Below are 24,922 nucleotides of genomic sequence, written 5' to 3'. Positions count from 1 at the left end.
CAAAATGATCGAAAAAACAAAAATGAAAAAGACAAAAATGTCCCAAAGGTCGCACAAGGGTTAAGTAATTTGGCTTCCTGTACACACACAGTATGTCATACCTGATATATGTGGTAGGAAATTAATGGGACGTGAATTGATTTTCCTGATGGGGCAAATGCTGGTCATTTTAATTTTCCTTGTTAATCACTGTGCCAATTTTTTTAACCCCTTTTTTTTTTTGTGTTTGCACTTTAATTATGCATTATGAATTCCTTTATGTATGTAGTTTTGAGCCTTTATAAAAAATTAACCTTGGTATTTGTAGTAAAACCATAGTAATGACAAAATTACCATGGTTACTGCAGTCATAGTTACTACAATATTACTATAGTAAAACCAGGGATACTATATGGATACTACAGTATTACTATTGTAAAACCATGGTTTATTGTATAAAAACCATGATTTCCACCAAAAAGCATGCTACAGCAATTGTTACTACAATATTACTATAGTGAAACCATGGTTATTTTCCATAAGGAAGAGACTGTCATTGTATTTTAAGGAGCGTGTGTGCTAAATGTACTTTAGGGCATCATCAGCTCAATCGCACAGCGTGTTTACCGAAAGTGAAGTGCTGCCTGAGCCACTATGAGCCACTGTCAGTGGCTAATGAAACACAAACGGTTTACATGCCCTGCGCTAATAGTGTTTAGCTTTCCATTCAGGTTATAACTACAGAAAACATGCTGCTTGATTTTGAGGAAGGATTAATCAAGAAGTAGATTGGTATGCAGGTACGAGGGACTTATAATATAAATAAATATAAATAAAATACATTCTCCTCTTTGGTTGTTGCTTGGGTGCCAGTGATTACACCTCCACGTGCCAATGGTGGCACTTGTGCCATTGGTTGGTGACCCCTGTTAGATAAATATCTAGATGGTTGATTGAACAAGTCTAGGGTGTGTCTCAATCAGCTGCCTAGGTTAGTAGTCAGGGAGTCGGCCATTTCTAGGGCTGTCCCAATCGCAAAATCGTTCAAGTGCACTGAAATGTTCACTCACTAAAAATTCCCAGAATGCACTGTAAAAACCAGGGAACATCATTGCTCACTATGTTCCCTTACCGGAAACGTCGTCATGTCTTTTGAAGTCTCAAGTCGTGAGAAGACATGTGCAGGTGTGAAATAATGAAGTCAAAGCCTTATTTTCTCTTTTAAAGAGAGCTGTTTGTAATATCTTTCATCCATAATACCTGAAGTTCGCATGACCGAAAAGTTGTATTAATAAATTATATACCATTTGCAAGTAGCAGCAGTGTGCAGGATTTTTTCTTATTTTTTTCTTATTTATCCATAATGTGCATAAAAGGATAACAATCTTTTAAATATTAGAGTTTAAAGAATATTAAAAATACTCCTTTGAGATAATCCTCTTTTGCCATTTATCTTTTGTGATAACACTGTGTGTTTTAATATCTACTACGAAAATGGATGTGTCATGTATACAGTAATGTATACATGACACATACAGAGGGAGCTAGGGAGTGAGATGAGACACGCCCTCTCTATGCTGCTCATGTTGCCCTACCTGTGATTTCAGCCTGCAGAGGGTGCTCTTTACCAGCCTCATCTCCAATTGTATTATTATTTTATCCAGCTGCTTAGATTATTGTTGGGCTTGTTATGTTTTGTAACTGGGCTTGTAGTGCCACGGTTATCAAATTAGTATCTGATTTAATTTGGATGTTTCTTTATTGAAAAATTAAACCTTTTACATTTAAACCCAAAGTATACGTTGGTTTTGACGCTTAGCGTGTGCATAGAGTCGAACGCTAGCCTTTCAAATAATACTTCATTTGACTGTGCGCGCATACACAGGCAGTTAGCGCATGCGCGCTATGAGAAACTGGACTATTAATCTTCAAGTGTTTAGACCCATAAATATGTCTTTATATTAATTCAGACACGAATTGCAGGTATCTTCTGGTGGTGGTTGAGGAGAGTCCCCTGTTCACAATGTAAGGCACAATATAAATGTTACGTTCGTTCATTCGTTCATTCTGACCTCCTGAAGCACGCACTCTTGACTTGCATATCCACTATAGTTGTTTCCACATTCGTTTCCTGTTGTTTTGCAGTGATTACATCTTCTTCTAGCACTTCTTTCTGATAGCAACGGCTCAACTGTGAGTGTTGCCACCTTGTGGACCCACAATTTAGTGCAAATAATTCCAGGCGCATGCGCATAATGTGTATTTAGAGTGCACGCGATTAGTAAAATTGGGCCGCACGTGTTCGGTGCTCAAGCACTCTGCTGATGACAAAATTTGCGCCATGTATCCTGTATGCAGATGCCAAGCGTTTGCATCTGAACGAAGTATACTTTGGGCTTTAGCCAGCAGTGCATAGGACCATTACTTTTAAAAATAACGTGTTACATTATTGTATTACTCCTAAAAAGTAACATTAGCTTGGTACTTGTTTTTTATGGAAAATAAAATGCAATAACTGTTGGGTGACTCCTAACATTGGTCAGTTGTTTGAGGCTCTCTCTATTCCAGATTGGAGATGCTATGCTTGACTTATATATTTTTTTTTTCTTCAAACTCTTACAATTTTTTGCTCTGAACAAGTGGTTGTCCCCCAACATTGTTTGCATTCAATGACTACCCATGTAGACATGTTACATGGCTTACAGTGTCGACAGATTTGTTGATTTTTGAGGCATTTTTAACATTTACATAAAACTGCTTACACAAAGATTTTATTTTAAATGAAAAAATTGTCTTTGAGACAGAATAAAGTGTTGTTAAAATATCATCAAACATGACACTACCTCATGAGGTGAGGAGTTCAGGTGTGGTATCATTACTTGCCCTCTTACACCTGCACTCAGTGTGAACTCTCATAAATGACCGCTGGACTTGCTGTACCCATAATGCCGCCCTGTCTCAGCAGGCTCATGGTGAGATAGAGGGACCAGATGCAGCACATTCCCGCTGACCTATCCACTACCTACCGCTATAATGGTGCATAATTTAGCTCCTGTGTAGGTGACAAATTTCCCAATTCTAAAAGCCCTGTGTTGGATGCTCAAACCCCTGTGATATATGACCATGCAAGTCTGATAAATCCCCCGCATCATGCGTTCTGTGACGGCAATTCATCACCTGTGGGAGTTTAGCGTTGGAATTGCTATTGGATTTTTAATGAAAGAGAAGATAATGTGACACTAAAGTCAATGAGTTTTGTGAATTCTCCAAACCACACCCCCTTGCCAAAAAAACTCTGCCCCATTTCACCACCCCTACTTCATCTCTCCAGTGATCACTGAGACATGTGCATCTTCTTGGGAAACCTCTGTAGTTGTGTTTATAAAATTGTTATTCCTTCATGATTTTTAGATATAGGTCAGCATTTTTTGGCAATGTACAACATGTTGCTTGACATGTTTCAGCTAAAGAAATTGATAGTGTTTTCATGAATATGTATAAAATTATGTATTCTCACATGAGATGAATACTCCAGTCATATCCTTGAAAATGGCGTAGAAAAAGCTGTGTCGTTTTACAGTGCATCCAGAAAGTATTCACAATGCTTCACTTTTTCCACATTTTGTTATGTTACAGCCTTATTCCAAAATGGATTAAATTCATTATTTTCCTCAAAATTCTACAAACAATACCCCAAAATGACAATGTGAAAGAAGTTTGTTTGAAATCTTTGCAAATTTATTAAAAATAAAAAACGAAAAAATCACATGTACATAAGTATTCACAGCCTTTGCCATGACACTCAAAATTGAGCTCAGGTGCATCCTGTTTCCACTGATCATCCTTGAGATGTTTCTACAACTTGATTGGAGTCCACCTGTGGTAAATTCAGTTGATTGGACATGATTTGGAAAGGCACACACCTGTCTATATAAGGTCCCACAGTTAACAGTGCATGTCAGAGCACAAACCAAGCCATGAAGTCCAAGGAATTGTCTGTAGACCTCCGAGACAGGATTGTATCGAGGCACAGATCTGGGGAAGGGTACAGAAAAATTTCTGCAGCATTGAAGGTTCCAATGAGCACAGTGGCCTCCATCATCCGTAAATGGAAGAAGTTTGGAACCACCAGGACTCTTCCTATAGCTGGCCGCCTGGCCAAACTGAGCGATTGGGGGAGAAGGGCCTTAGTCAGGGAGGTGACCAAGAACCCGATGGTTACTCTGACAGAGCTCCAGCATTTCTCTGTGGAGAGAGGAGAACCTTCCAGAAGAACAACCACCTTTGCAGCACTCCACCAGTCAAGCCTGTATTGTAGAGTGGCCAGACAGAAGCCACTTCTCAGTAAAAGGCACATGACAGCCCACCTGGAGTTTGCCAGAAGGCACCTGAAGGACTCTCAGACCATGAGAAACAAAGATTGAACTCTTTGGCCTGAATGGCAAGCGTCATGTCTGGAGGAAACCAGGCACCGCTCATCACCTGGCCAATACAATCCCTACAGTGAAGCATGGTGGTGGCAGCATCATGCTTTGGGGATGTTTTTCAGCAGCAGGAACTGGGAGACTAGTCAGGATCAAGGGAAAGATGAATGCAGCAATGTACAGAGACATCCTTGATGAAAACCTGCTTCAGAGTGCTCTGAACCTCAGACTGGGGCGAAGGTTCATCTTCCAACAGGACAAAGACCCTAAGCACACAGCCAAGATAACAAAGGAGTGGCTCCGGGACAACTGTGAATGTCCTTGAGTGGCCCAGCCAGAGCCCAGACTTGAACCCGATTGAACATCTCTGGAGAGATCTGAAAATGGCTGTGCACCGACGCTCCCCATCCAATCTGATGGAGCTTGAAAGGTCCTGCAAAGAAGAATGGGAGAAACTGCCCAAAAATAGGTGTGCCAAGCTTGTAGCATCATACTCAAAAAGACTTGAGGCTGTAATTGGTGCCAAAGGTGCTTCAGCAAAGTATTGAGCAAAGGCTGTAAATACTTATGTACATGTGATTTTTTTTTTTTTTCACTTTTTATTTTTAATAAATTTGCAAAGATTTCAAACAAACTTCTTTCACGTTGTCATTATGGGGTATTGTTTGTAGAATTTTGAGGAAAATAATTAATTTAAACCATTTTGGAATAAGCTGTAACATAACAAAATGTGGAAAAAATGAAGCACTGTGAATACTTTCCGGATGCACTGTACATAAGGCAGGTCGGCCCTTCATGGATCACATGATCAGCATAATACTAATCACTTTATCTCTGTAACAACTTTCGATTGTGCAAAATATAAATATGTCTGCAAATAAGGTCTACATTAGCATTGGTAACCAAAACATTTAGCTTTTGCTTAATGCTACTGATTATATTTTATTTGTTTTTCATCATTTTGGTCACATTTTAGCTTTTTAAAAATGAACAAATCTAGGTATTTAATCAATATATATGATATTATATTGCATTTATTATATTTTGGAATATGTTTATTGTTTAATTGCATAATTTGTACTATTTACAGGTATTTAAATTGATTTATTGAACACGTGCTAAAAACCGGTACCGTCTCTTTAAGGAAACCCTGTATTTCTGTAAACAGTGTCTTTAAATTGCATATTAACGAAAGAGGCTTTATTTCATCCGTGCTATGCCTGATTAGAATTATATGTTTAATTCTTGTTGTTTTTGATCAACAATTGACTGTAAAGAACAGAAATGGTATTAAGAGAGACATTATTAATTGACAAAAAGGATCTTGCTGCTGAATACTCCACCATAATACCACACAATTCATTCGGTGGTGAGTGTAATCTAAACATTTACCAGCCAGTTGCCAAATATATACATTTTTAGTTGCAAAGTGTGAAATTTGGATGCAATTGCAATTGATTTCCTCTCATCGTTCAAATGAATGGAAATCAATATTTTTACCCACCCCAAGTTTAACTGACTGACAACTGTTCAACTTTAATAGTAAGTTTTCTATTGTGTTCTTTCATTATACATATTATATATCAAGCTCCACTAAAATTTCAAACAGTCAGATATGTTACCCAAATTCTGAAGACAGTACCTGTGCCTGAATTGATTTTGTTTTAATATTTCCTATTAATTAATTGTTTTTCAGAATATCAAGCTGCTTTCTTGACATCTTTCCTCTGTATATTTATTCTTTTTACACAAATTACTCACTTGTTAATTTAGACATTAAGCTGACAGGGTAATTAGCCAAATGAAGGCATTGTAAAGTGTTAAACACTTGTAATGAAAACAAGTTGTCATTTTCTGTATAAATGTGTTTTATCACAAAGTGTTGTACATGTGTACTATTATGATCTATTCTACAAAGCGTAGTCCATCAAAAACTTGACATTGTTTATTTTACCTATGACACAGCACAAGTAGTGTTGCTACAAGCCCACAATAAAAAAGACTTGGCCACTGAGGCTTTGCACTCTGTGTAAACAGTCAGGGACAAACTTTCATGTGCTGTTCTTTGATCCTGCATGAAATAGCATTTCTCCTCATGCTCCCCAGTGAAGTGTGACATTTAAACAATTAGTGGCTTTTGGCAATCAATGTCAGATTTAACAGGAAATGTCTCGGACCACAAACCATACTGAATCCATTTAATAATGATCCAGCTGGGTGAGTCAGGATCAGATTGAAAGAGGTATTAGTCACAGTCGTGTGTCCACTGCAACACAAACTTTTGCATTCTCAAATGGAGTCTTTTGTCAAGTCTGTTTCATTGGCTGAATAATTGGCTTTAACTCTCGACCCCCACATCGGCTTAATGTGAGAAGGTAGTATCTCAGACTGCTTATATCTTAATTTCCTGTACAGGTGATCACTCCTCCGTGACATGTAGATGAATGAACAGGCCACTGCAGATACAATCAGAAGCAGTGCTGTGATGGTGATTAAAACATACATTTTATTGTCAGTTTTTCCTTTTGAAACAGAGTCATCTGTGGTGCTGACGTTCAAGCATTTCTTCAAATGTCTGCTTTTCAGGTGTGTCATTTCCACACATACCTCGTACTGCGTCAGTGGATGTAGTTGTGTCAGGTTGAAGGTCTTTACATCAGACAACACATGGGCTGTGAACTGCAAGGACGGACGGTTTGACATGGTTGACCACTTAATTTTTGACACAAGGCTTCCCTTGGGTGGTACCCAAGAAATCTTAACAGAATGTGGCTCGGTCCCTTTCACTTGTACATGTAGAGGTTCATTTGTTAGCACCGGATAGTACCCTTTTACTATGACCAAGACTGACCTCATGTCTGAGCCAATGAGATTTTGAGCCACACAGGTATACTGCCCAGCCTCCTCCTCTGAGATGTCATAAATGTCAAATGTCCCTTCTGGGTGCAGGTAAAACTTGTTGGAAACTATTTGTGGTAAGATCTTCTCTCCCGAGGGTGTGACCCAATAGATTTCAGGCTCAGGATCTGCAAACGCCCTGCAGTGCATAGATACCAAACGACCGCTATCCGTGTTGACCTGATTGGGAAGGCTCTCTGGTGAAATCAGTGGCAGACAGATATCCGCCATCTCACGGAAGTGTATGTGCCTGACAAGACGACCTTGAAACTCTAATGGCCCTGAACAAAAAAGTGCATCCGGCTCCATGAAGCGGACTTTGGTCTTGTTCATATTGATCCAGCGGATGACACAGTCACAGTAAATGGGGTTGGAGTGCATGCTCACTTGCTGCAGGTTAGGCAGGGACTCCACCGTGATGCGATGAAGGGCCCTGAGTGCATTGCTGTTGAGCATTAGGGACTCAAGTCTGGGAAGTTTAGAGAAAGCATTCGGATGGATGTAGGAAAGTCTGGGATTGTTTGTCGCTTCAATTTTGGTCAATTCTGGAAGGTTATGTACGGCAAAGCTGTCAATCGAAACTAAATCTGGCATGCTGTTAATGCCTAGTTCTTTTAGATGGATCATGTCCACAAAGTCCCCTCTTTGGATCCTCTCAATGGGATTCTTGTTAAGATCCAGAAACTTGAGGTTCCGCACTTGTCTAATAGCAGCTTGAGGTACTTTCGGGAACATGTTATCGTAGAACGATAAGCTCTCCAGCTTATCAAGGCCAACGAGGGCACTGTCAGGGATTTCCGTGAGGTTCATTCTAGTCAGCACAAGACTGCGGAGGCTGATAAGGGGCTTGAAATTCAAGTCTTGAATTCTGGCAATTGGATTCTCCCCTATCATCAAGATTTCTAACTGGGAAAGATCACGGAACCACTCTGTTCTTATGGCCCTCAGTTGGTTTGAATTAAGGTGGAGCCTCAGGAGTTTGTTAAGCCCTTTGAAAGCCTCTGCACTGATCAAGGAGAGCAGGTTATGGTTAATGTAGAGCTCCTGAAGGTTTGGAAAGTGTGCAAGGCAATTATCGAAAAGGCTGTTTTGCCAGTTCTCCTCTAGGTGCAAAGACAGAAGTTGTGGAAGGTGACCTAGATAGATGTCGCTCAACGAAGATATATTGTTTCGAGATAGGTCTACTTCTGTTAGGTTTACCAAGTAATCCAAGGGACTGCCGATCTTTGCAATGTTGTTGGCCTGTAATAGAAGTACTTGCGTGTCTGAGGGCAACCTCTCCGGCAGAGACAGAAGTCCTAGATCATTGCAGTCCACAGTCGGAGCCTCATTATACATGGATGAGGGAGAAAACCATGGTCGGACTTCACATTTGCACAGCTTGAGGCAGACAACCCTCCACTCGGAGGTCTGAACTGAGTTTGTCAGCGCAAGTCCTGCCAGCAAGCAAACTGTAAACAGCAAGTCTTTCATCTTGGTCTTGCTCTCTTCGGCTAGTAATTGGTCCTTATGGGGTCTGGCGTTAGAGACGTTAAATTCACAAACACGAAATCATTTGTTATGACAAAAGGGTGTATTTCTGCTGATGGCAAATCTCCCAAAGCAACGACTTCGCCTATTGTCCTTGGCAGAGAGTAGCAACCTTTTAATTTACCCTGTGTGGGGTTGTCATGCAGGCTGCATATGTGAAGGTCAGGGTATCCTTAGGGGAATGGAAGCTGGGACATAGGAAATTTGCAGGGTGAGCTCCTCAGGTTTCTGTGGGAGATGGACCACTTGTCTGCCATCGTTATTATGTTCAATCAATCACACTCGTCACTTCCATCTGCGGAGAATAAGAGACAAGAGAGAGGTAATGAATACAGTGCCATATTAGCATCAAGAAGAGCCATATTGGCATTTAGGAACATGAATATACTGTATATTTAGGTGCTCTGAGTGAAGGTATTATTTCTTTTTGTGCCATAAAATAATACAATATTGCCGGTTTGACCTCATATGCTCACCATTCACGCATATATCGTGTGACCATTGCGACTGCTCTTGCAGTATATTAAAATGTCCAGAGGATTTTATGTGTAAGAGGGCAGGTATTAAGAAAATTTGCATAGATCAAGTCAGTTCTGACTCAGTACTTCATAACAGAAGTGTATGTTTTATGCAATATCACTAATATAATACACAAAAGCTTGCTTCTTGCACGTATATTGAGCATCAGTATAATAGTGTTCCTGTAGCTCAACTGGAAGAGCATGGCACTAGCAATGCCAAGGTCATGGGTTTGATTCCCAGAGAACACACAAAGTGATAAAAAAAATAAATACAAATAAAAATGTATGCCTTGAATGCACTAAGTTGCTTTGGATAAAAGCATCTGCCAAATGCATAAATGTTAACTGAGTAGCCAGTAACTTAAATCTATTGTAACATGTTTTCATTCCCCTGATATGATGCGTTGCAAATATAATAACTAATTTTAAGCACATTTACACAGAATTCAATATAACAACTGTAATTACTGTCATACATAACATGTTTAATATGGGTTTTCCATTTCTTTTGAATGTGTTATCCAAGTATACCAAGGGCATTGCTAACATTGGTTTTTATTGTCACATAAATAGACATTAAAGCCAGCTAAATACACAGAGGGGCAATTATTCCAAACTAAAGTGCCATCCCAAAGGGTTTGGCAATAACCACTGTATTTTGTCTCACAATGGCAGCTGCTAGTGGGCGCAGTAAGTTAATTAAGACATTTAAAAATGTGTCTGTGAACTCAGCCTCTTTGTTTTGCATCTTTTGTATGGCTGACTAAAATTATATTTGAAGTGTTTTACACAGTGAGCATCTCTTTGTGCATAAAATGTTTGCTTGAGCAATTGTGGTGGCATAACTACTTGTTATCCCACAGCAGTCGGATGCTCTCTAACCTTTTATATAGTGATGGCTAATCAGGCGTACAAAGCACAGGAGGAATTGTAGAATAACTGGTGCAACGCCCATAACAGCTTCAGCGCATAAATTGTCCTGCACCGTATTTGTCATGTGAGTGATACCTCAAATAATGTGACTAGTTAAGGAGAGGTGTTGACTTTTCTAAGCAATTATTTTTTGTCTACCTGATAATAAAACAGGCAAAAGAATCCCATAGGCTTAAATTGAAGGAGGGACCCAAGACATATCTTGGGACCAGAATATCACAGAGACTTTAGGATGGGAGTTTTTGCTAGTAAGTGACTGCACAAAAAACTTAAAAGCAACCTCAAAAAAATGCACTAAAGTAGCATCGTCGCTCAAGATTCTTTTGTAAAATCAGCACATTTTTGGTAATATTTAGTTTTATTTCACATTTAATGGGTTCGTCCTTGTAAGATGTTAGTTTACATGTTGAAATTATGATTAATTCGCAGCCTTGGGGACAGAAAGCTCGGTGCCTCCTGGCAGTGCTAGATTAAGCTGTCAGTATCACTATAGGAACAGATTTGCAAAGAACCCCTGTAGGACAGTGTGCTTATGTTAGTCCGACTATGGCAGCGAGTCAAATTTTTTTTCCCTTTTTCCTTGCATAGCCATCTGTTTGGTCCTGTATCCCATTTTTACCAGGATTGTGCAAAGATCACTATTCATCCCACTGACTCTGTAGAAATTATGAGGTTGTCAGCTTATTTCTGAAGCTGATTAATGCTGTAGTTATTTCACTCAAAAATGAAAACTCTGTCATCATTTACTCACCCTCATGTCATTTCAAACCTGTATTACTTCTGTGTAACACAAAAGGAGAAATGTTGAAGAATGTACTTGCCTCTGTTTTCCATATACTGAAAGTGAATGGGGACTGGGGCTGTTGAGCACCAAAATGATTTTTTTTTTTTTTTTATAAAAGTACTTCATATGACTCTTACTGTATGAAGCCATACAGTGGCTTTGTGTGAGGAACAGACCAAAATGTAGGGGTAAGGTAAAAAGTGTAACTACAGATGTAATTGAATGGAGGTACTTTAAATGTAAGTACAATGCAACAACATGTACAGTATGTACATAAGCACATTGTATCAATGTGCTGCTTAAGTTCAGTAAAAGACACCTAAAATAAAGTTGTTCCAAAAATGTCCCCCTCTGCTGTAGCTTTTAAATCAAATGTGGCACTGTTTGATAGCAATGTTTACTTCCATTATATGGGGGAAAAAAATGTAATGTGGGTTTGGAAGAACATAAGGGTGATTAAATGATGACAAAATTATTAATTTAAAGGAATATTTGGGTTCAATACAAGTTAACCTCAAGCAACAGCATTTGTGACAATGTTGATTACCACAAAAAATAATTTCGACTCATTCCTCCTTTTCTTTAAAAAATAATCTTTTTTTAAAATCAAGGTAAAAGTGAGGCATTCAGAATTGTAGTGAATCAGTACAATGTTTGGAGGGCTCAAAAGAAGAAATATGAAGCTTAAATTTTATAAAAGCACTCTCATTAAATCTTCTATTACAACTTGTATATTATTTAAGCTGTAAAGTTGTTTAAATCCTTGTTTTTACGATCGTTTTAGGGTCTTAGGGTTTACAGCATTACAGTATGTCATCATGGCAACAAAGTTGTAAAATTGGATTGAACTTAACGCAGAAAAGGTTAGTTCGCTATTTCACACTAAAATCATATTAACACGCATATTGTTTAAGTCTTATGGCTATACTTTTGAAACAGTGAGTATTTTAGTTTGTAGATTGGCCCCATTTACTTCATTGTAAGTGCCTCACTGGAACTCATATTTTGTTTTTAAGAAAAGGAGGGACAAGTTGAAATAATTTTTTGTAGTAATCAGTATTACACCACAAATGCTGTCGATTGAGCTTAACTTGTTTTCAACCCAGAATATTTCTTTAACTGATGACAAACTGCTATTATCATTAGAAAACATGCATTAACCAACTCTTTGTTGCTATGACAAGTGCGCCACAAATGCTCTGAATGGAACATAAGTGTGAACAAGTAGTGAAACACACACACACACACACACACACATCTTACTTGCTCTCTCCATCTCTCCCATTTCTGGTTATTTTCTGGTGAGAGCTTTGCTCTATAGATGCCCACATACACTAATTTGATTTGTTCATGTATGTCCTTTTTTAACTGAGAGAGTAGGATTGAGAGAGTCCTCAGGTATGCTTCATGAGTGTTGTGCTCACTTCATTAGTTCAAATAGGGATTTGAGTTGTGGGGTGAATCTCTCCATGCATGTTGTAAATGGAATAGATTGGTGAAATGCAGCACTTAATTATGCAGAGTGCTTCTATAACTACATAGGTGAAAAGGGCAACCTGTTTTTGCCCAGTTAACTTGCATCATTTTATCATGAGTTGTCTAATGCATAATTTCCAAAGACTTATGCTCAAGCATATGCACAGTAGTTTGACAAAATATAAATTAAAGTTATATTATGACACACTTTTATCATTAATTAAAGTGAAAATTCTTTCATCAGCCACATGTTGTTGTTTTTGGCTGAACGGTTCTTTTAATTTATGGTTTATGAAATAAAGTAGTGGAAGTGAAATTTTGCAACAACAAAAAATTCCATAAAAAGAGAGTTCATTTTTATATGATGTCATAACCAGGCACGTTGCAATAAAGAAAAAAGTTAATTTCATGTAAAATTTTTACATGCCTTTTTTGTCTCTACCAAGTATACTTTGGCCCTAAGGGAGTATTTGTAGAGGACATCACTGTTTTTGTATGAACAACAACAAAAGCAGTTCCTCTCCCTATCCGCGTCAATCACAGATTTTTGTTGACGACCAGTCCTCTCCTGAAGTCCAACCACTTTACCTGAAATATTTATGGTTTGCCTGATTTAGAGAAAAGTACTCATGAAAATAAAACACACACACACTTGATTCCATCCACTCGTCTAATGCAACAGATACCAAATAAAGTGGCACTGCAAAGCAATGTTTTATTCACAAGGCTAGAGTGAGCAAAAATCTCGCCGTACCTTGGCAGCAGTGCAGCGCGCGTGTAGTGAAGCGAGCGCAGGGAGACATCACGAATTTGAATTGACATCTTGTCACATTATGATGGCATTGCGCAGAATGTGAAACACCTTCACCTCTGTTTTTTATTTTGGGTGGGGAGTGGATCTGAGCGGAGCTCGGGTATGGTTTCATACCACAAGTCGAGTGAAAGTAAGAGCTAAAATGTGTGCCGTGGGCAGAACTCTTAAAAACACACCAGCAGATGCTCAGGTGCCAGGCAAAAATGGTGAAGTTAATGGATTATACTTTTAGCCCTTGACCATTTGCGTTCAGTTGAAAGCACCTGTGTGGGTTGAGGTCCACTTCTATTTTGCTGTAATAGTTCAAATATTCATTTTTGGAACGTGTCGGCTGTCTTTCATTTTCCCTTCAGCTTTGGTTTCTGTGATGATTTATTCATATCTTCTTACAGTCTTTGAATTAGACTTTTCCAGTATTATACTGCACTTGTACAACTAGTAATCACTGTAGAAATGCCTGGTTGATATTTAGAAAATATTTTTTAAGATACTTTGTAAGATTTCCGTTCTGTTCTGTTCTTCTCATTTTGTTTTGTTGGGTTTTTTCCCGATTCTATTCAAATCTTCTATATACTACTCTTCTCTCCTGTTCTACTTTGTTCTGCTCATTTTGTTTTCTGTTTTTTTTTTTCCTGTTCTATTCAATTCTTCTATACTTCTGTTCTATTCTCTCCTGTTCTGTTTAGTCCTATGTTATTCTGTTCTCTTCTCATGTTCTGTTCTCTTATCTTCTCTTCTCTCCTATTCTGTTTTGTTCTGTTCTGTTCTAAAAACAAAATTATATCCTGTTCTGCCCTGCCCTATTCTATTCTGTTCTGCTCATTATGTTTTGTTGTTTTTTTCTGTTCTACTCAATTCTAGTATATACCATCCTATTCTCTCCTGTTCTGTTCTATTCTGTTTTGATAATTTTGTTCTATATTCTAATTTTGTACTACTTTCTATTCTCTCCTGTTCTGTTCTGTCCTATTTTATTCTATTCTATTCTGTTATATTTTATTCTAAATGGTTTTATTCTATTCTATCCTGTTCAATTCTATTTTTTCCTGTTCTATTCTGTTCTGTCCTATTTAGTTCTGTTCATTTTGTTCATTTTTAATCGATTATATTCCGTTCTGTTCTGAACCATTCTATTTAATTCTATTCTATTCCATTTTATTGTTTGATTCTATTCTGTTCTGCTCATTTTGTTCTATTCTGCTTTGTCCTCTTTAAATCTGTTCTGTTTAATTATGTTCAATTATATTCTGTTGTTTTCAATTCTGTTATATTATATTATGTTCTGTCCTGCTCTATTCTATTTGCATAGTATACAATAAGTTTATTACATACTGTATGTTATAAGCTTGATTTATAATACTTATGTTATAAGCTCGGCATGACTGTGTGTGACAAAGCTGAAGGATTCCCCACCACGTTGTAATTTATTAGTATTGTTTCCTATCGCAAAGGCTGACATGGGCGCCAGCAGAGTGTGTGTTATATAGTCCTCCAGCTCTCACCTGCTCCGCACTGCTGCCGAACACACTGCACGAAAAAAATTAATTACGTTTCAGTGCTGCTGACAGAAGCCCAATAGATATATCAGCTACTTCTGTTGCATATTCTTCCGCCCTGTCTTAAGACACGTTATAATTTTTTCCCCATTGTCCTTATTGATTTTTACCTCTCTCATCTCTTTTTTCACCCACACATTATTCATACTGTACATAAATATAACAAATATCAGTCCATTATTCATCCTTTTACCTGATTTGACTTACCTTCTCTTGTTTCCCTTATTTCTATGGCAACTGATGAATATACTATTTTAAGATTAATCAAATTATATTCTAAGGACTTGGTGGAAAAGAGATTAAAAAATATGCCCCACATTGCAGCTGGCAAAAAACTCTTCCATAAATCTTTACTGCATCTTCAGCAAAACATAAAAGTAGCTTTGATTCCGAAAAAAAAAAATGAAATCTTTGTGAATGCATATAGTACTTTAAAGGGTTCGTTCACCCAAAAATGTATTTATCCTTAGGTCGCACCCTTATGATCCTTATGATTTCTTCTGTGGAGCACAAAAGGAGATGTTATGCAGAACGTTATGCAGCCTTACAGGCTGCCCCACCATTCACTCTCACTGTATCAGTAAGTGGTGACTGAGACTAACATTCTGCCTGTCTCCTTTTGTGTTCCATGGAAGAAAGAAAGTCATACAGGTTTGGAACAACATGAGGGCTAGTTAATGATGACAGAATTTTCTTTTTTTATGTTTGGGTAAACTATCCCATTAATAGTGCAACATAATTTGTACTGCAGTAGGGCAAATGCATTTAAATTAGAGTTAACATACTATTATAGGATGCCAAAGTATCGTATTCCAAAATTACATAAAGTCCTTAATCAAACAGTTGTATTAATTATTATAGCACAAAAATGGCCAGTTTTGTTTTTGATACTGCATCACGTTCTTTCTGACTATCCTAAATAATATAGCTTGCTGGGAAGGAAGATGATATTTCATTCAGTTTGTAGAATAAGATTTGTTTTATTTCATTTTGTTTTAGGCTGCAGGGTTAGGAGCTGTATTAAAGAAACTTCCAATCTTAAGTCTTAAACTAAGATGTAACAATTTCAGTGTTCTAAATTAGATCAAATCTGAAATCGACATGGCTAAATGGATAAAATAGGATTATGGAGTTGAAGTGGTTGTGTAGTACAGCCCGAGGTCCCCTCCAAAATGGTGTTGAATTAGCTTGCATTTCAAATATTCACTGTAGAGTTTGGCATCTACAGTGACAAACATTGTTATATACAGTCACAGCAGAGTGCATGTGACCGTTATGATAGCAGGGTTGATAAAGCACAAACTGCACAAACACTGCTTATGTACCAGAAATCATCCTAAAGAGTCATTTTAGCATTAATATAAAGTTGAGTTAGCATCCTTGTGAGCTCCTTCAAGTTTGTTGTTTAAATGCATGTAGTTTTGGTGATAGTTGCTGCCTGAATCCTCAGTTTTCCGTGATTTATGAAACATTCATCAAATATCTACATTTTGATACATTTTATTAAGCCTTTTAAAGGGATAGTTCACCCAAAATGAATAGTCTGTAATCTTTTACTAACCCTCATTTGACTCCAAATGTGTTGACTTTTTTTTTTTTTCTGTTGAACAGAAAAGGATAAATTTTGAAGAATGTTGATGGTGCTTTTTTCATATACAATAAAAGTGAATGGGGACTGAGGTTGTCAGTCCCTTACATTCTACATAACATCTCCTTTTGAGTTTGCACAGAAGAATGATTGTATTTTTTATTTTGGGTGAACTATCCTTTTAAGCAGTTTACTAAAATATATTAATATACATATTCTTAAATTGGTTAAAGAATAAAGGTGCCGCACTTGGATTTAAATAAGACAATAAAATACCAAACAAATTCAAACTGGCCATAACTGCAATTCCTGTTAAGCTTCTGCATTGGTGATCAGCTTTTCATGGTGATCAGCTTTGCTTTCGCAGTTATATATTTGTCTCCAAAATCCCTTGCAGTAACTTGGCTAGCCAAAATCAATCATTTCCCCCGATTACCCCCATAAAATTATTGAATTTACAGTTATCATTCCTTCCCCTGATACCTGTAGAGTCACTGCGCTACATTACGGCATTTCTTAAACACAGATCTGCAGCACGTTCTAATCAAATAGAATAGCACAGTAAAAAAAAGATGAAAAAGAGAATACATTTAAAAGCAATACTCTTTATTTCTTAACAGCATCTTAAGAGAAAGCGTAAACTCGCCTAAGAGACCTCTGCATTGCCATGCTATTAAAATACCCCATCACACAGAAAGCACATGAGTCATTTTAGAGAGAGAGCAGCACTTACCGGAGATAATGATCCTCCTTGTTTGAAACACATAATGTATTCCTTTCCTCAATTGCAAGCTGTATTCAAGCTCTTGTAATTATCTAGATTTAGATCCAAGTCAGATTTATAGAACAGAAAGAGAGTGATGGATGGTGTAATTCTCTCCATGCAGTTCTAACATGTTCTACTAGAAGAGATCCTGAAAGCACCACAGACTTAGGAGAGAAGAATGTATCCCATCCAACACTGACACACCACTGTCTGTGCTGTGCTTCCAATGATTCACACATGCTGGTGCGCACACACTCCACCCAGTCTCCCTGGGGACAGGCAAATTGCTGCCCATCGTTCACACGTTTGCTGCAAGCTGATTGGGTGAGCGGGGCTGTCAGCTGTCAGAGAGCTCCCTCATGCAATTTTGAGCTGAAAGGGGGAGGAATAAGGGGCAGGGCTACTGTATCCCTCCCCTTATAGCGTCCCCCCTCTTTATTTTTATACTTCCACTCTCTCCTCCACACACACATCTCTCTCTCTCTCTCTCTCTCAATCTTTGCCTTGTTGCCATAATCTCTATTTGTAGTTTCGGTGCATTGCGTGAGGACATGTCTCTGATAAAGATGGAGTTATCAAGGCACTGTTGAATATTTAGATGAAGCAGACTAGAGGCATACTTGTACTGAATGCTGAATGTTTTTGAAACTTTTTAGTGAGGCATTTTTCTCTTTATTATTTCTAGACAGTTGAGCATAATATTTTTTGGAGGGGGGGCTTTTTGCCTTTTTCTGGTTTGGCCAAAACTCTTTGCATGGCCAAATACATTTAACCTATAGTACTACTATAAGATGTCAAGGTATCTTATTCCAAAACTACATAAAGTTACTTGTGTTTACTTCAGTAAACATTCTCTGTCACTATCTAAAGTTTCCTTTTTGCCCAAAACTGCAAGATCTAATCCATTTCTGAAGTCCCAGATAACCCCTCCAAAAAAGTCAGCCTAATCTCATGACGTGACTGGCGACATTTTTGCAAAATGACATCACATGATTCATTTCACATATCATGGCAGTTCCGAGGTGAAATGTCCACTGTGTGGCGCTAAAAGGGAGTTAAATATTCTCCCAAAAAGATGAGGTTTTTAAGGTTAAAGCTGAAGTATGTAACTTTTTCTATGTTAAAATACTTTCTCCTATCCCAGCTTAATATGCAGAGACAACTATAAGGAAGTCATTCATAGGTTAATTTTCTCTTTCTGTGAAACTATAAAAATTGCTCCGTTTGTTTTGAAAGACCCACTTAGACCAGCCCCAACAACGTTACTCAGCCAATGGCGTCAGTTGGGGGCAGAGCTATCACTTTGTTTTGTTTTGACTTTGTAGTTGCGCAGAAATAACAAACCTTAGCTTTAATTTTAAAACGTGCTCAACAAGCCACGTGATAAGATGCGCGGGTTGACGGTCTCAGACGCGGAGGCAACTGAGATTCATCCTCCGCCACCCGGATTGAGGCGAGTCACTACGCCACCACGAGGACTTAGACCGCATTGGGAATTGGGCATTCCAAATTGGGGAGAAAAAGGGGAGAAAAAAAAAAACTACCCTAAACTTAATTGATAGTGTCATAAAAAGAAAATATGAGATGACAAACAGATTAGGTTTTTAAGGTTAATAATTAATATGAGATGAAACACAGATGAGGACTTTAAGGTTAATAATCTATTGAGTTTTAAATCGACAAAGCCTATTTTCCAACCCTAAACCTAAACTTAACCGATAGTGTCATAAAAAGCAAATATGAGATGAAGAACATGTAGGTTCTACTGGTTGTTTAGATCAGTGTTACTATCAGAAATAATTAATAATTATTTCTTCAGTTATTATTTAATATTTAAATTAAATATCTAACTCATTAAATATCTAGAATCTAACTCATTAAAGCCTCATACAGGGCTCCGGTAAATGTAGTGCGCTACGTTCAGGAGCGGGTTTGGTTATGAGCCATAATTAATAATTATCAAAGATAATTATCAATTATTAAAATCAATAGAACATTGATTTGAATCAATGTTAGCTCTTTTAATCCTTCACATCAACAATCAAAGATAACCATCAAATTCAATAGAATATCAATTATTATCAAAGACAATCATTAATTATTAAAATCAATGGAACATTGATTAGAATTAACACTAGCTTATTGATCCTTCAAATTCAACAATCATCAAAGATAATTATCAATTATCAAAATCAAAAGAATATTAATAAGGATTAATATCGCCGGGGCACCACCCTGGAATCAAGGACTAATTACCAGACAGTATAACAGTCTCAATATTAGATTGTTCTCTTAAGAAAATCGACATTCAAAAGGAAACAATGAAGGCTTGAATCTGAGCACTGACATCTCCTGCCAGCATTTGACACAGGTGTATGCAAAACAAACCAAAACACTTCTCTTTGAAATATAACAAAATTTATTTATGCAGTAATATCAATTACTAATCAATACAATGCAATACAAAACTTCCAACTTCTAACTACAAGCTAAACAGTGACATTATTAGATATGGTAACCAAAATAATTCTATAACACATGAGAGGAAGGTGTGTGTGTGTGAGAGAGAGCGAGAATGCGTGTGTGTGTGTGTGTGTGTGTGTGTGTGTGTGTGTGTGTGTAAGGAGTGACGCACACAAAATGGCGGACGTGACTCTCGTGGAGAGTACGTCACGCGAGATTTCCGGCCAGAGAATATGGCCGCGAATGTGGGCGGAGAGAAGCCGGTAAATGGCGTCTGCCAATTTACTGCGTGTCTCCACTTGTACGATAACTTAGGGACAAAGCTGAGCTTTATCACAAAGTTACCTACTAGCCAAAAGTGTGTGCGAGAATGTTTGTGAGGGGTCACGTGTGTGGTTAGTACGAGAGAGAGAGAATAAAGTGGTGGCACAAAGCCGGTTTCGCGATCGTGGGAGAGAAAGCAGCTGTTAGTTTATCACTCAGAGACGCGGTGGACGGCTCGTAAACCGTTCCGCGGTCTTTGGTTCTTTAATGGATAAACTCAGTGTGGCGGAAATACACAACAGTCCAATGTGGTTGAACTACAATACAGCAGATCTCATTCGTGATAACAGTACATTACAGTAATACCTTGAGTATTATTAGCAGCAATGAGCGGACTCGGCGGTCCGTAAACTGTTCAAGCAATAACCTTGATACACAAGAATAACACACTATAATATTCTATCTCTGCCCAGACATAAACCTCTTACTTGAATCGCATGAGGATGCAGCTAGAATGTGTGTTCATCCTTCGTTTGACTCTGACTCGGTTCCTCGAGGCTCGGGTGATGACGGGAGGCCGTTTCCTCGCTCTGTGGCTGCTGATTCTCGGCGGGCTGGCGGAGAAATCTGCAACGTCGACTTGATTGAAGAAGGAAGAGAAATCTTTTTCTCTTCACTTCTGCAGGCAAACGGATGAAGATGCGGATTGCTCGGCAGTCTCCTTCGGATCCGTTAGAGTGTTCGGTGGAAAGAGTAATCTCAACTCGTCAAGCGAGATGGAGATTGTATGGCCACAGTTTCAAGTCAAACGTTACTTCCTTGTGCCACAAGGCCACACCTGAGAGCAGCGATGAGCTGCATCTACACACGGCGAGCAAAGTTGCTGGAAGCAACGCCCGGAAGGGTCTCAGAGTTATTTCTACTCCCGATGACGTCATGGTTGAGGGCCGTTCTGTTGTGTGCCTCATCCAATAGGAGTTGAGAGTTCGATCCTTTAGTGAGCAAGGCTTCATGGGATTTGTAGTCTGTTTTGGACTCCCTTTCTTTGATTTTGGCGCATTTTTATCAGTAAGATTTATGACTTTGTGTGTGGGCCTCAGGTTTTACGACTGTGTAAGGCCTGCCTTTGTCTTCTATCTGAATACATGAGGCCCAACACACAGATGAGGTTTTTAAGGTTAAAGCTCTATCTAGATTTAAATTGACAAAATTTACCTTTCAACTCTAAACCCTAAACTTAACTGATAGTGTCATAAAAAGAAAATGTGACATGAAAATGCAATTGCTGAAATACCCACAAAATGTTGTCATCCTTCTACATTCTTGTGCTCTTTAAAACTCCTATCCCGTTCCTTTGCATCGCAAGTGCAACACTCAGTTGAGCTACTTTGCAACTTGATCATGCTCAGAATAAACTTGTAAATGTAGTTGGTTATGTAATGGTTATGCAATCATTAATGTATCAGCTTAAAAGTCATGTGTCGATATAATATTTTCCTTTTAACTCTAGTGCATAAACTCTATGTTGATACTTCAGATGTTGCGAAAAACTGGATTGGAAACACTTTTTGTCAAGAAAATTGGCATTAACGCAAAACTATAGAGTCACATGACAGAATTTACCCCAATCGTTAGCCTGTGTAAATCATGACGACAAGGTATACATCCTTGAAAGCCAATTTATTGTACGTGAAGCATTACTCGCACTGTTATGGACTGGTCTTAACAGCATATCTGCACAGATGTGATGCTGCAAACACATCTGCGTCATGACACTTCCTGGAGTGCCAACACAAATATCTCAGTGCATGATACGAGATATTTGAGTTGGCACTCCTTCTAGGCAAAGGGTGACTACTTTGAAGATGCTAAAATATAACACAGTTTTGATTTATTTTGGATTTTGTTTAGTCACAACATAATTCCCATAGTTCTATTTATGTTATTCCATAGTTTTGATGACTTTACTATTATTCTAAAATGTGGGGTGGGGGGGGGGGGTGGGAATTATAATAAAGAATGAGTAAGTCTTTCAAAACTTTTGACAGGTATTGCATATCAAATGAAAGCTCTCACTTTCAGGAATGTGACTTCACAGTAAATTGTGTTGCCGTAATACCACAGTTCGAAAGATTTTCAAAAGAATCACAAAGTAAAATATGATTTCTGTAAGTTATCAAATACAAATGTCTCTTTTAGGCTTTGATAACTGCTTTGATAACTTCCCCAAATACCTAAAAACTTTATATCTGCTTTTACCTTAGGAAGTTCTCTAAAACATTTGCCATTGTTTACATGTCTGTGAGCTTGCTTGGCTGAATAATCCAATGTTATATCTTAGTTGTCCAGAACAAAAAATGCCATCCAGAAGGAAAAGCATGCTAAACAAATCATCAGAAAATATGTTTTCGACTACTGATGATAAAACATCTCAAAGGGGAGGATCTCAGCTTACAAATGACTTCTAGAAGGAGCTTCTAGTCCACTCAGAGCCTAAGATATTCAATGAAACATTAAGGGTGGTGCTTGAACTGAAAATTAAACTGAATGTCTATGGATGAGCACATATTTGAGGGCTAAAATGTGTTAGAGCGCCACCTACATTTCGGATCTGTATATTGTGATGGAATGTGATAGACAAAAAAATCTTTTTTCTAACGCTTTCTGCCACCTAGTGAAATAAAATGAGACCTTTCAAAGTGAGATTGAGTGAACAGAACCAGAATTACATGTTTACAAATTTACGACAAATATTTTTTCAAAACAATATTATAAACACATACAATAATATTTATGAATAATTAGAGTTTTTTATTTTATTTGGGCGGTTCTCTGGAAAATTAGACCAATTTTTGCAATTAGTCCACAGTATGTGTGAATGCTGAGCTTTTAAATTTGAGTGTGAAAAATTGCGGGCGGCAGACCAAAAATGCACCAGAGTATAAGGGGTTTTAATAGATGTGCACACAGCATTTACTCATTGATGGATGGTCCTTATACTAGACCGAAAGTTTCCCCCACTACTTGGTGCAGGTTGCCAGCTTGAACAGGGCCATGACGATTCACTTTTGGGTTGGAACCGGTGGCAATCTGTGATAGGCGCAACATCAGGACCAATATTACAGTCCTAACAGAAGGGCAACTGTTCCCTTTTGATTGCAATTCCTCATCTTCTGATTGCATTTATTTGTGAAAGTAAAATGACAGTAAGCTGGCTAATTTCAATGAATTGTCTCAATACTCTCCCCAAAAATGGCTTAAGGGCAGATTTATTTTGCGATAAACCAAAACATATGCGACAAAGTGTTTTTTTAAGCATGACATCATCATGCACACCATTTTTGTTGATAAAAAGCCATTTGAATGGAAACAGGCAGAAGACGGCAAATTTTGCAAACATTCTTTTTATGCATTTTACTTTGACGATAACAAAACAGTACGAAAAGTGGATGGAAACTAGGTTATTGTGTGAGGAACAGGGTAAAAAGTAAGTGTTTATGAATTTATAAGCTGCCGTTTTACTTCTGATTTGTGTGAAGTGCTCATTTCAACAGGAAACTGCCGTGATACGTACAAGAAGCCATGTAAAAATCATTTTGAAAAAATGTAGGTATAGTAATGTGATTCTGTGAGACCAGGTTGCTCTGTGGTTGTACTATAGTGATAATTTAATATCTACCATGGTACTGAAATTTTACTTTGAAGTTTATTTATGTACGTCCAAGAATACAAAAACAAGTGGCAGTACCATAGTACATGTACAAAAAACCATGGCAGTACCATGGTATTTTTTGTAAGTGAAGTAAGGCTTAACACTTACAACTGATGTTCTTGCATAAACGGCCCTTCACTGCAAACTCTGTTTGACGAATCAGAATATATTCTTCCAGATTGCCATATGTAACACTTGAGATAAACACTAACAATATCTAGTCCTGTAGATGCGCATCAGGACTGCTGCAGAGGAGGTGTGTGTGTATATGAATGATGGACACTGCGTTAATGCTGTCTGAAGCTTTAACGCTGCATAGGTTTTAGACAGGAAGCTTGATGTGATGTATGTCAAAAGAAAATCCACTGCTTAACTGAAAAGGGTGTATCTTTTGAGTTTCTTTAAATGTTAGGTGTGTAACTTCTGCGGCAATAGTATCACTAGGTGGATTTGCAAAAATTACACGCATCACGTTTAAGTGTACCGTTTAGTTTTATTTTTTTATTTTTTTTACTATATAGCATTGCAAGAATCATTGTAGAATTTATGATTAATATCATGTAAGATGTATTAGCTCCAGGCACACAGTTTTGGCTCCTCAGTGCACCTGAATTTTAAGATGTGATGTTCAAACTGCCAAAAAGTAATCTGAAGAAACTAGGCAATTTCCTGTGATGTGCTTGCTCAGCATTTGTGAGTCATCTGGCATCAAAGTACACACTTCAACATAGGGAAGTCATCTTATAAGAAGTCCTGTAGGGCGTGTTGTAGCTGAGAAACTGTTCTAGCGGAAAGGCAACAAGCAGAAAAGATTACCGTATGTGAAATTCCATAAAGCATGACAAGTGACAACCAGTGGCAGAAAGTTTCAGGGACGGATGAGATGAAAAGTCCATCGATGGATGTTTGCAAAGTCCTAGTAGACACGGTTGCTAAATCACAGTCTGGGTCATTTTAGGTAATGTTGTGGGGGATCTAGTCAAAATTGGTGGAACAGTTTGTCCTGAGAAACAAAAATAGATTTTGATTAATTTTTCCATGCCCTCTGCAAAATGACTTTTGGCAAGAGCATTCAGCATGAGATGCCAAACAATTTTAACACAATTGAGACACACTTGGAGTGGAAATCTACAGATGGAACACTTACAGAAACCTGACCTGACAAATAGAAGATAACTTTGACTGGAATCAGTACAAAAAACAGTCTTATGTAA

General features: G+C 37.9%; 2 protein-coding genes across 6 annotated transcripts in view; one reads left to right on the top strand and one right to left on the bottom strand.

Annotated features, from left to right (window-relative positions):
* The window catches only part of LOC127435794 (mitochondrial inner membrane protease subunit 2), a 139,829-nt gene that overhangs the window by 90,580 nt on the left and 24,327 nt on the right, over positions 1-24,922 (top strand). The gene's annotated exons all lie outside the window — the stretch shown is intronic.
* LOC127435793 (leucine-rich repeat neuronal protein 3-like) lies at positions 5,415-17,496 on the bottom strand. The gene is made up of 2 exons (XM_051689497.1): positions 17,237-17,496; positions 5,415-9,126 (listed from the first exon to the last, which is right to left on the bottom strand). The coding sequence occupies exon 2, from the start codon at positions 8,772-8,774 to the stop codon at positions 6,693-6,695; it is 2,082 nt and encodes a 693-aa protein (XP_051545457.1). The 5' UTR covers positions 8,775-9,126; positions 17,237-17,496; the 3' UTR covers positions 5,415-6,692.

The sequence above is a fragment of the Myxocyprinus asiaticus genome, chromosome 46 (genome assembly GCF_019703515.2).
Source record: "Myxocyprinus asiaticus isolate MX2 ecotype Aquarium Trade chromosome 46, UBuf_Myxa_2, whole genome shotgun sequence".
Lineage (NCBI taxonomy): Eukaryota > Metazoa > Chordata > Actinopteri > Cypriniformes > Catostomidae > Myxocyprinus > Myxocyprinus asiaticus.
The sequence above is the reverse complement of the archived record's forward strand: the minus strand, read 5'-3'. Positions and strand labels throughout refer to the sequence as shown.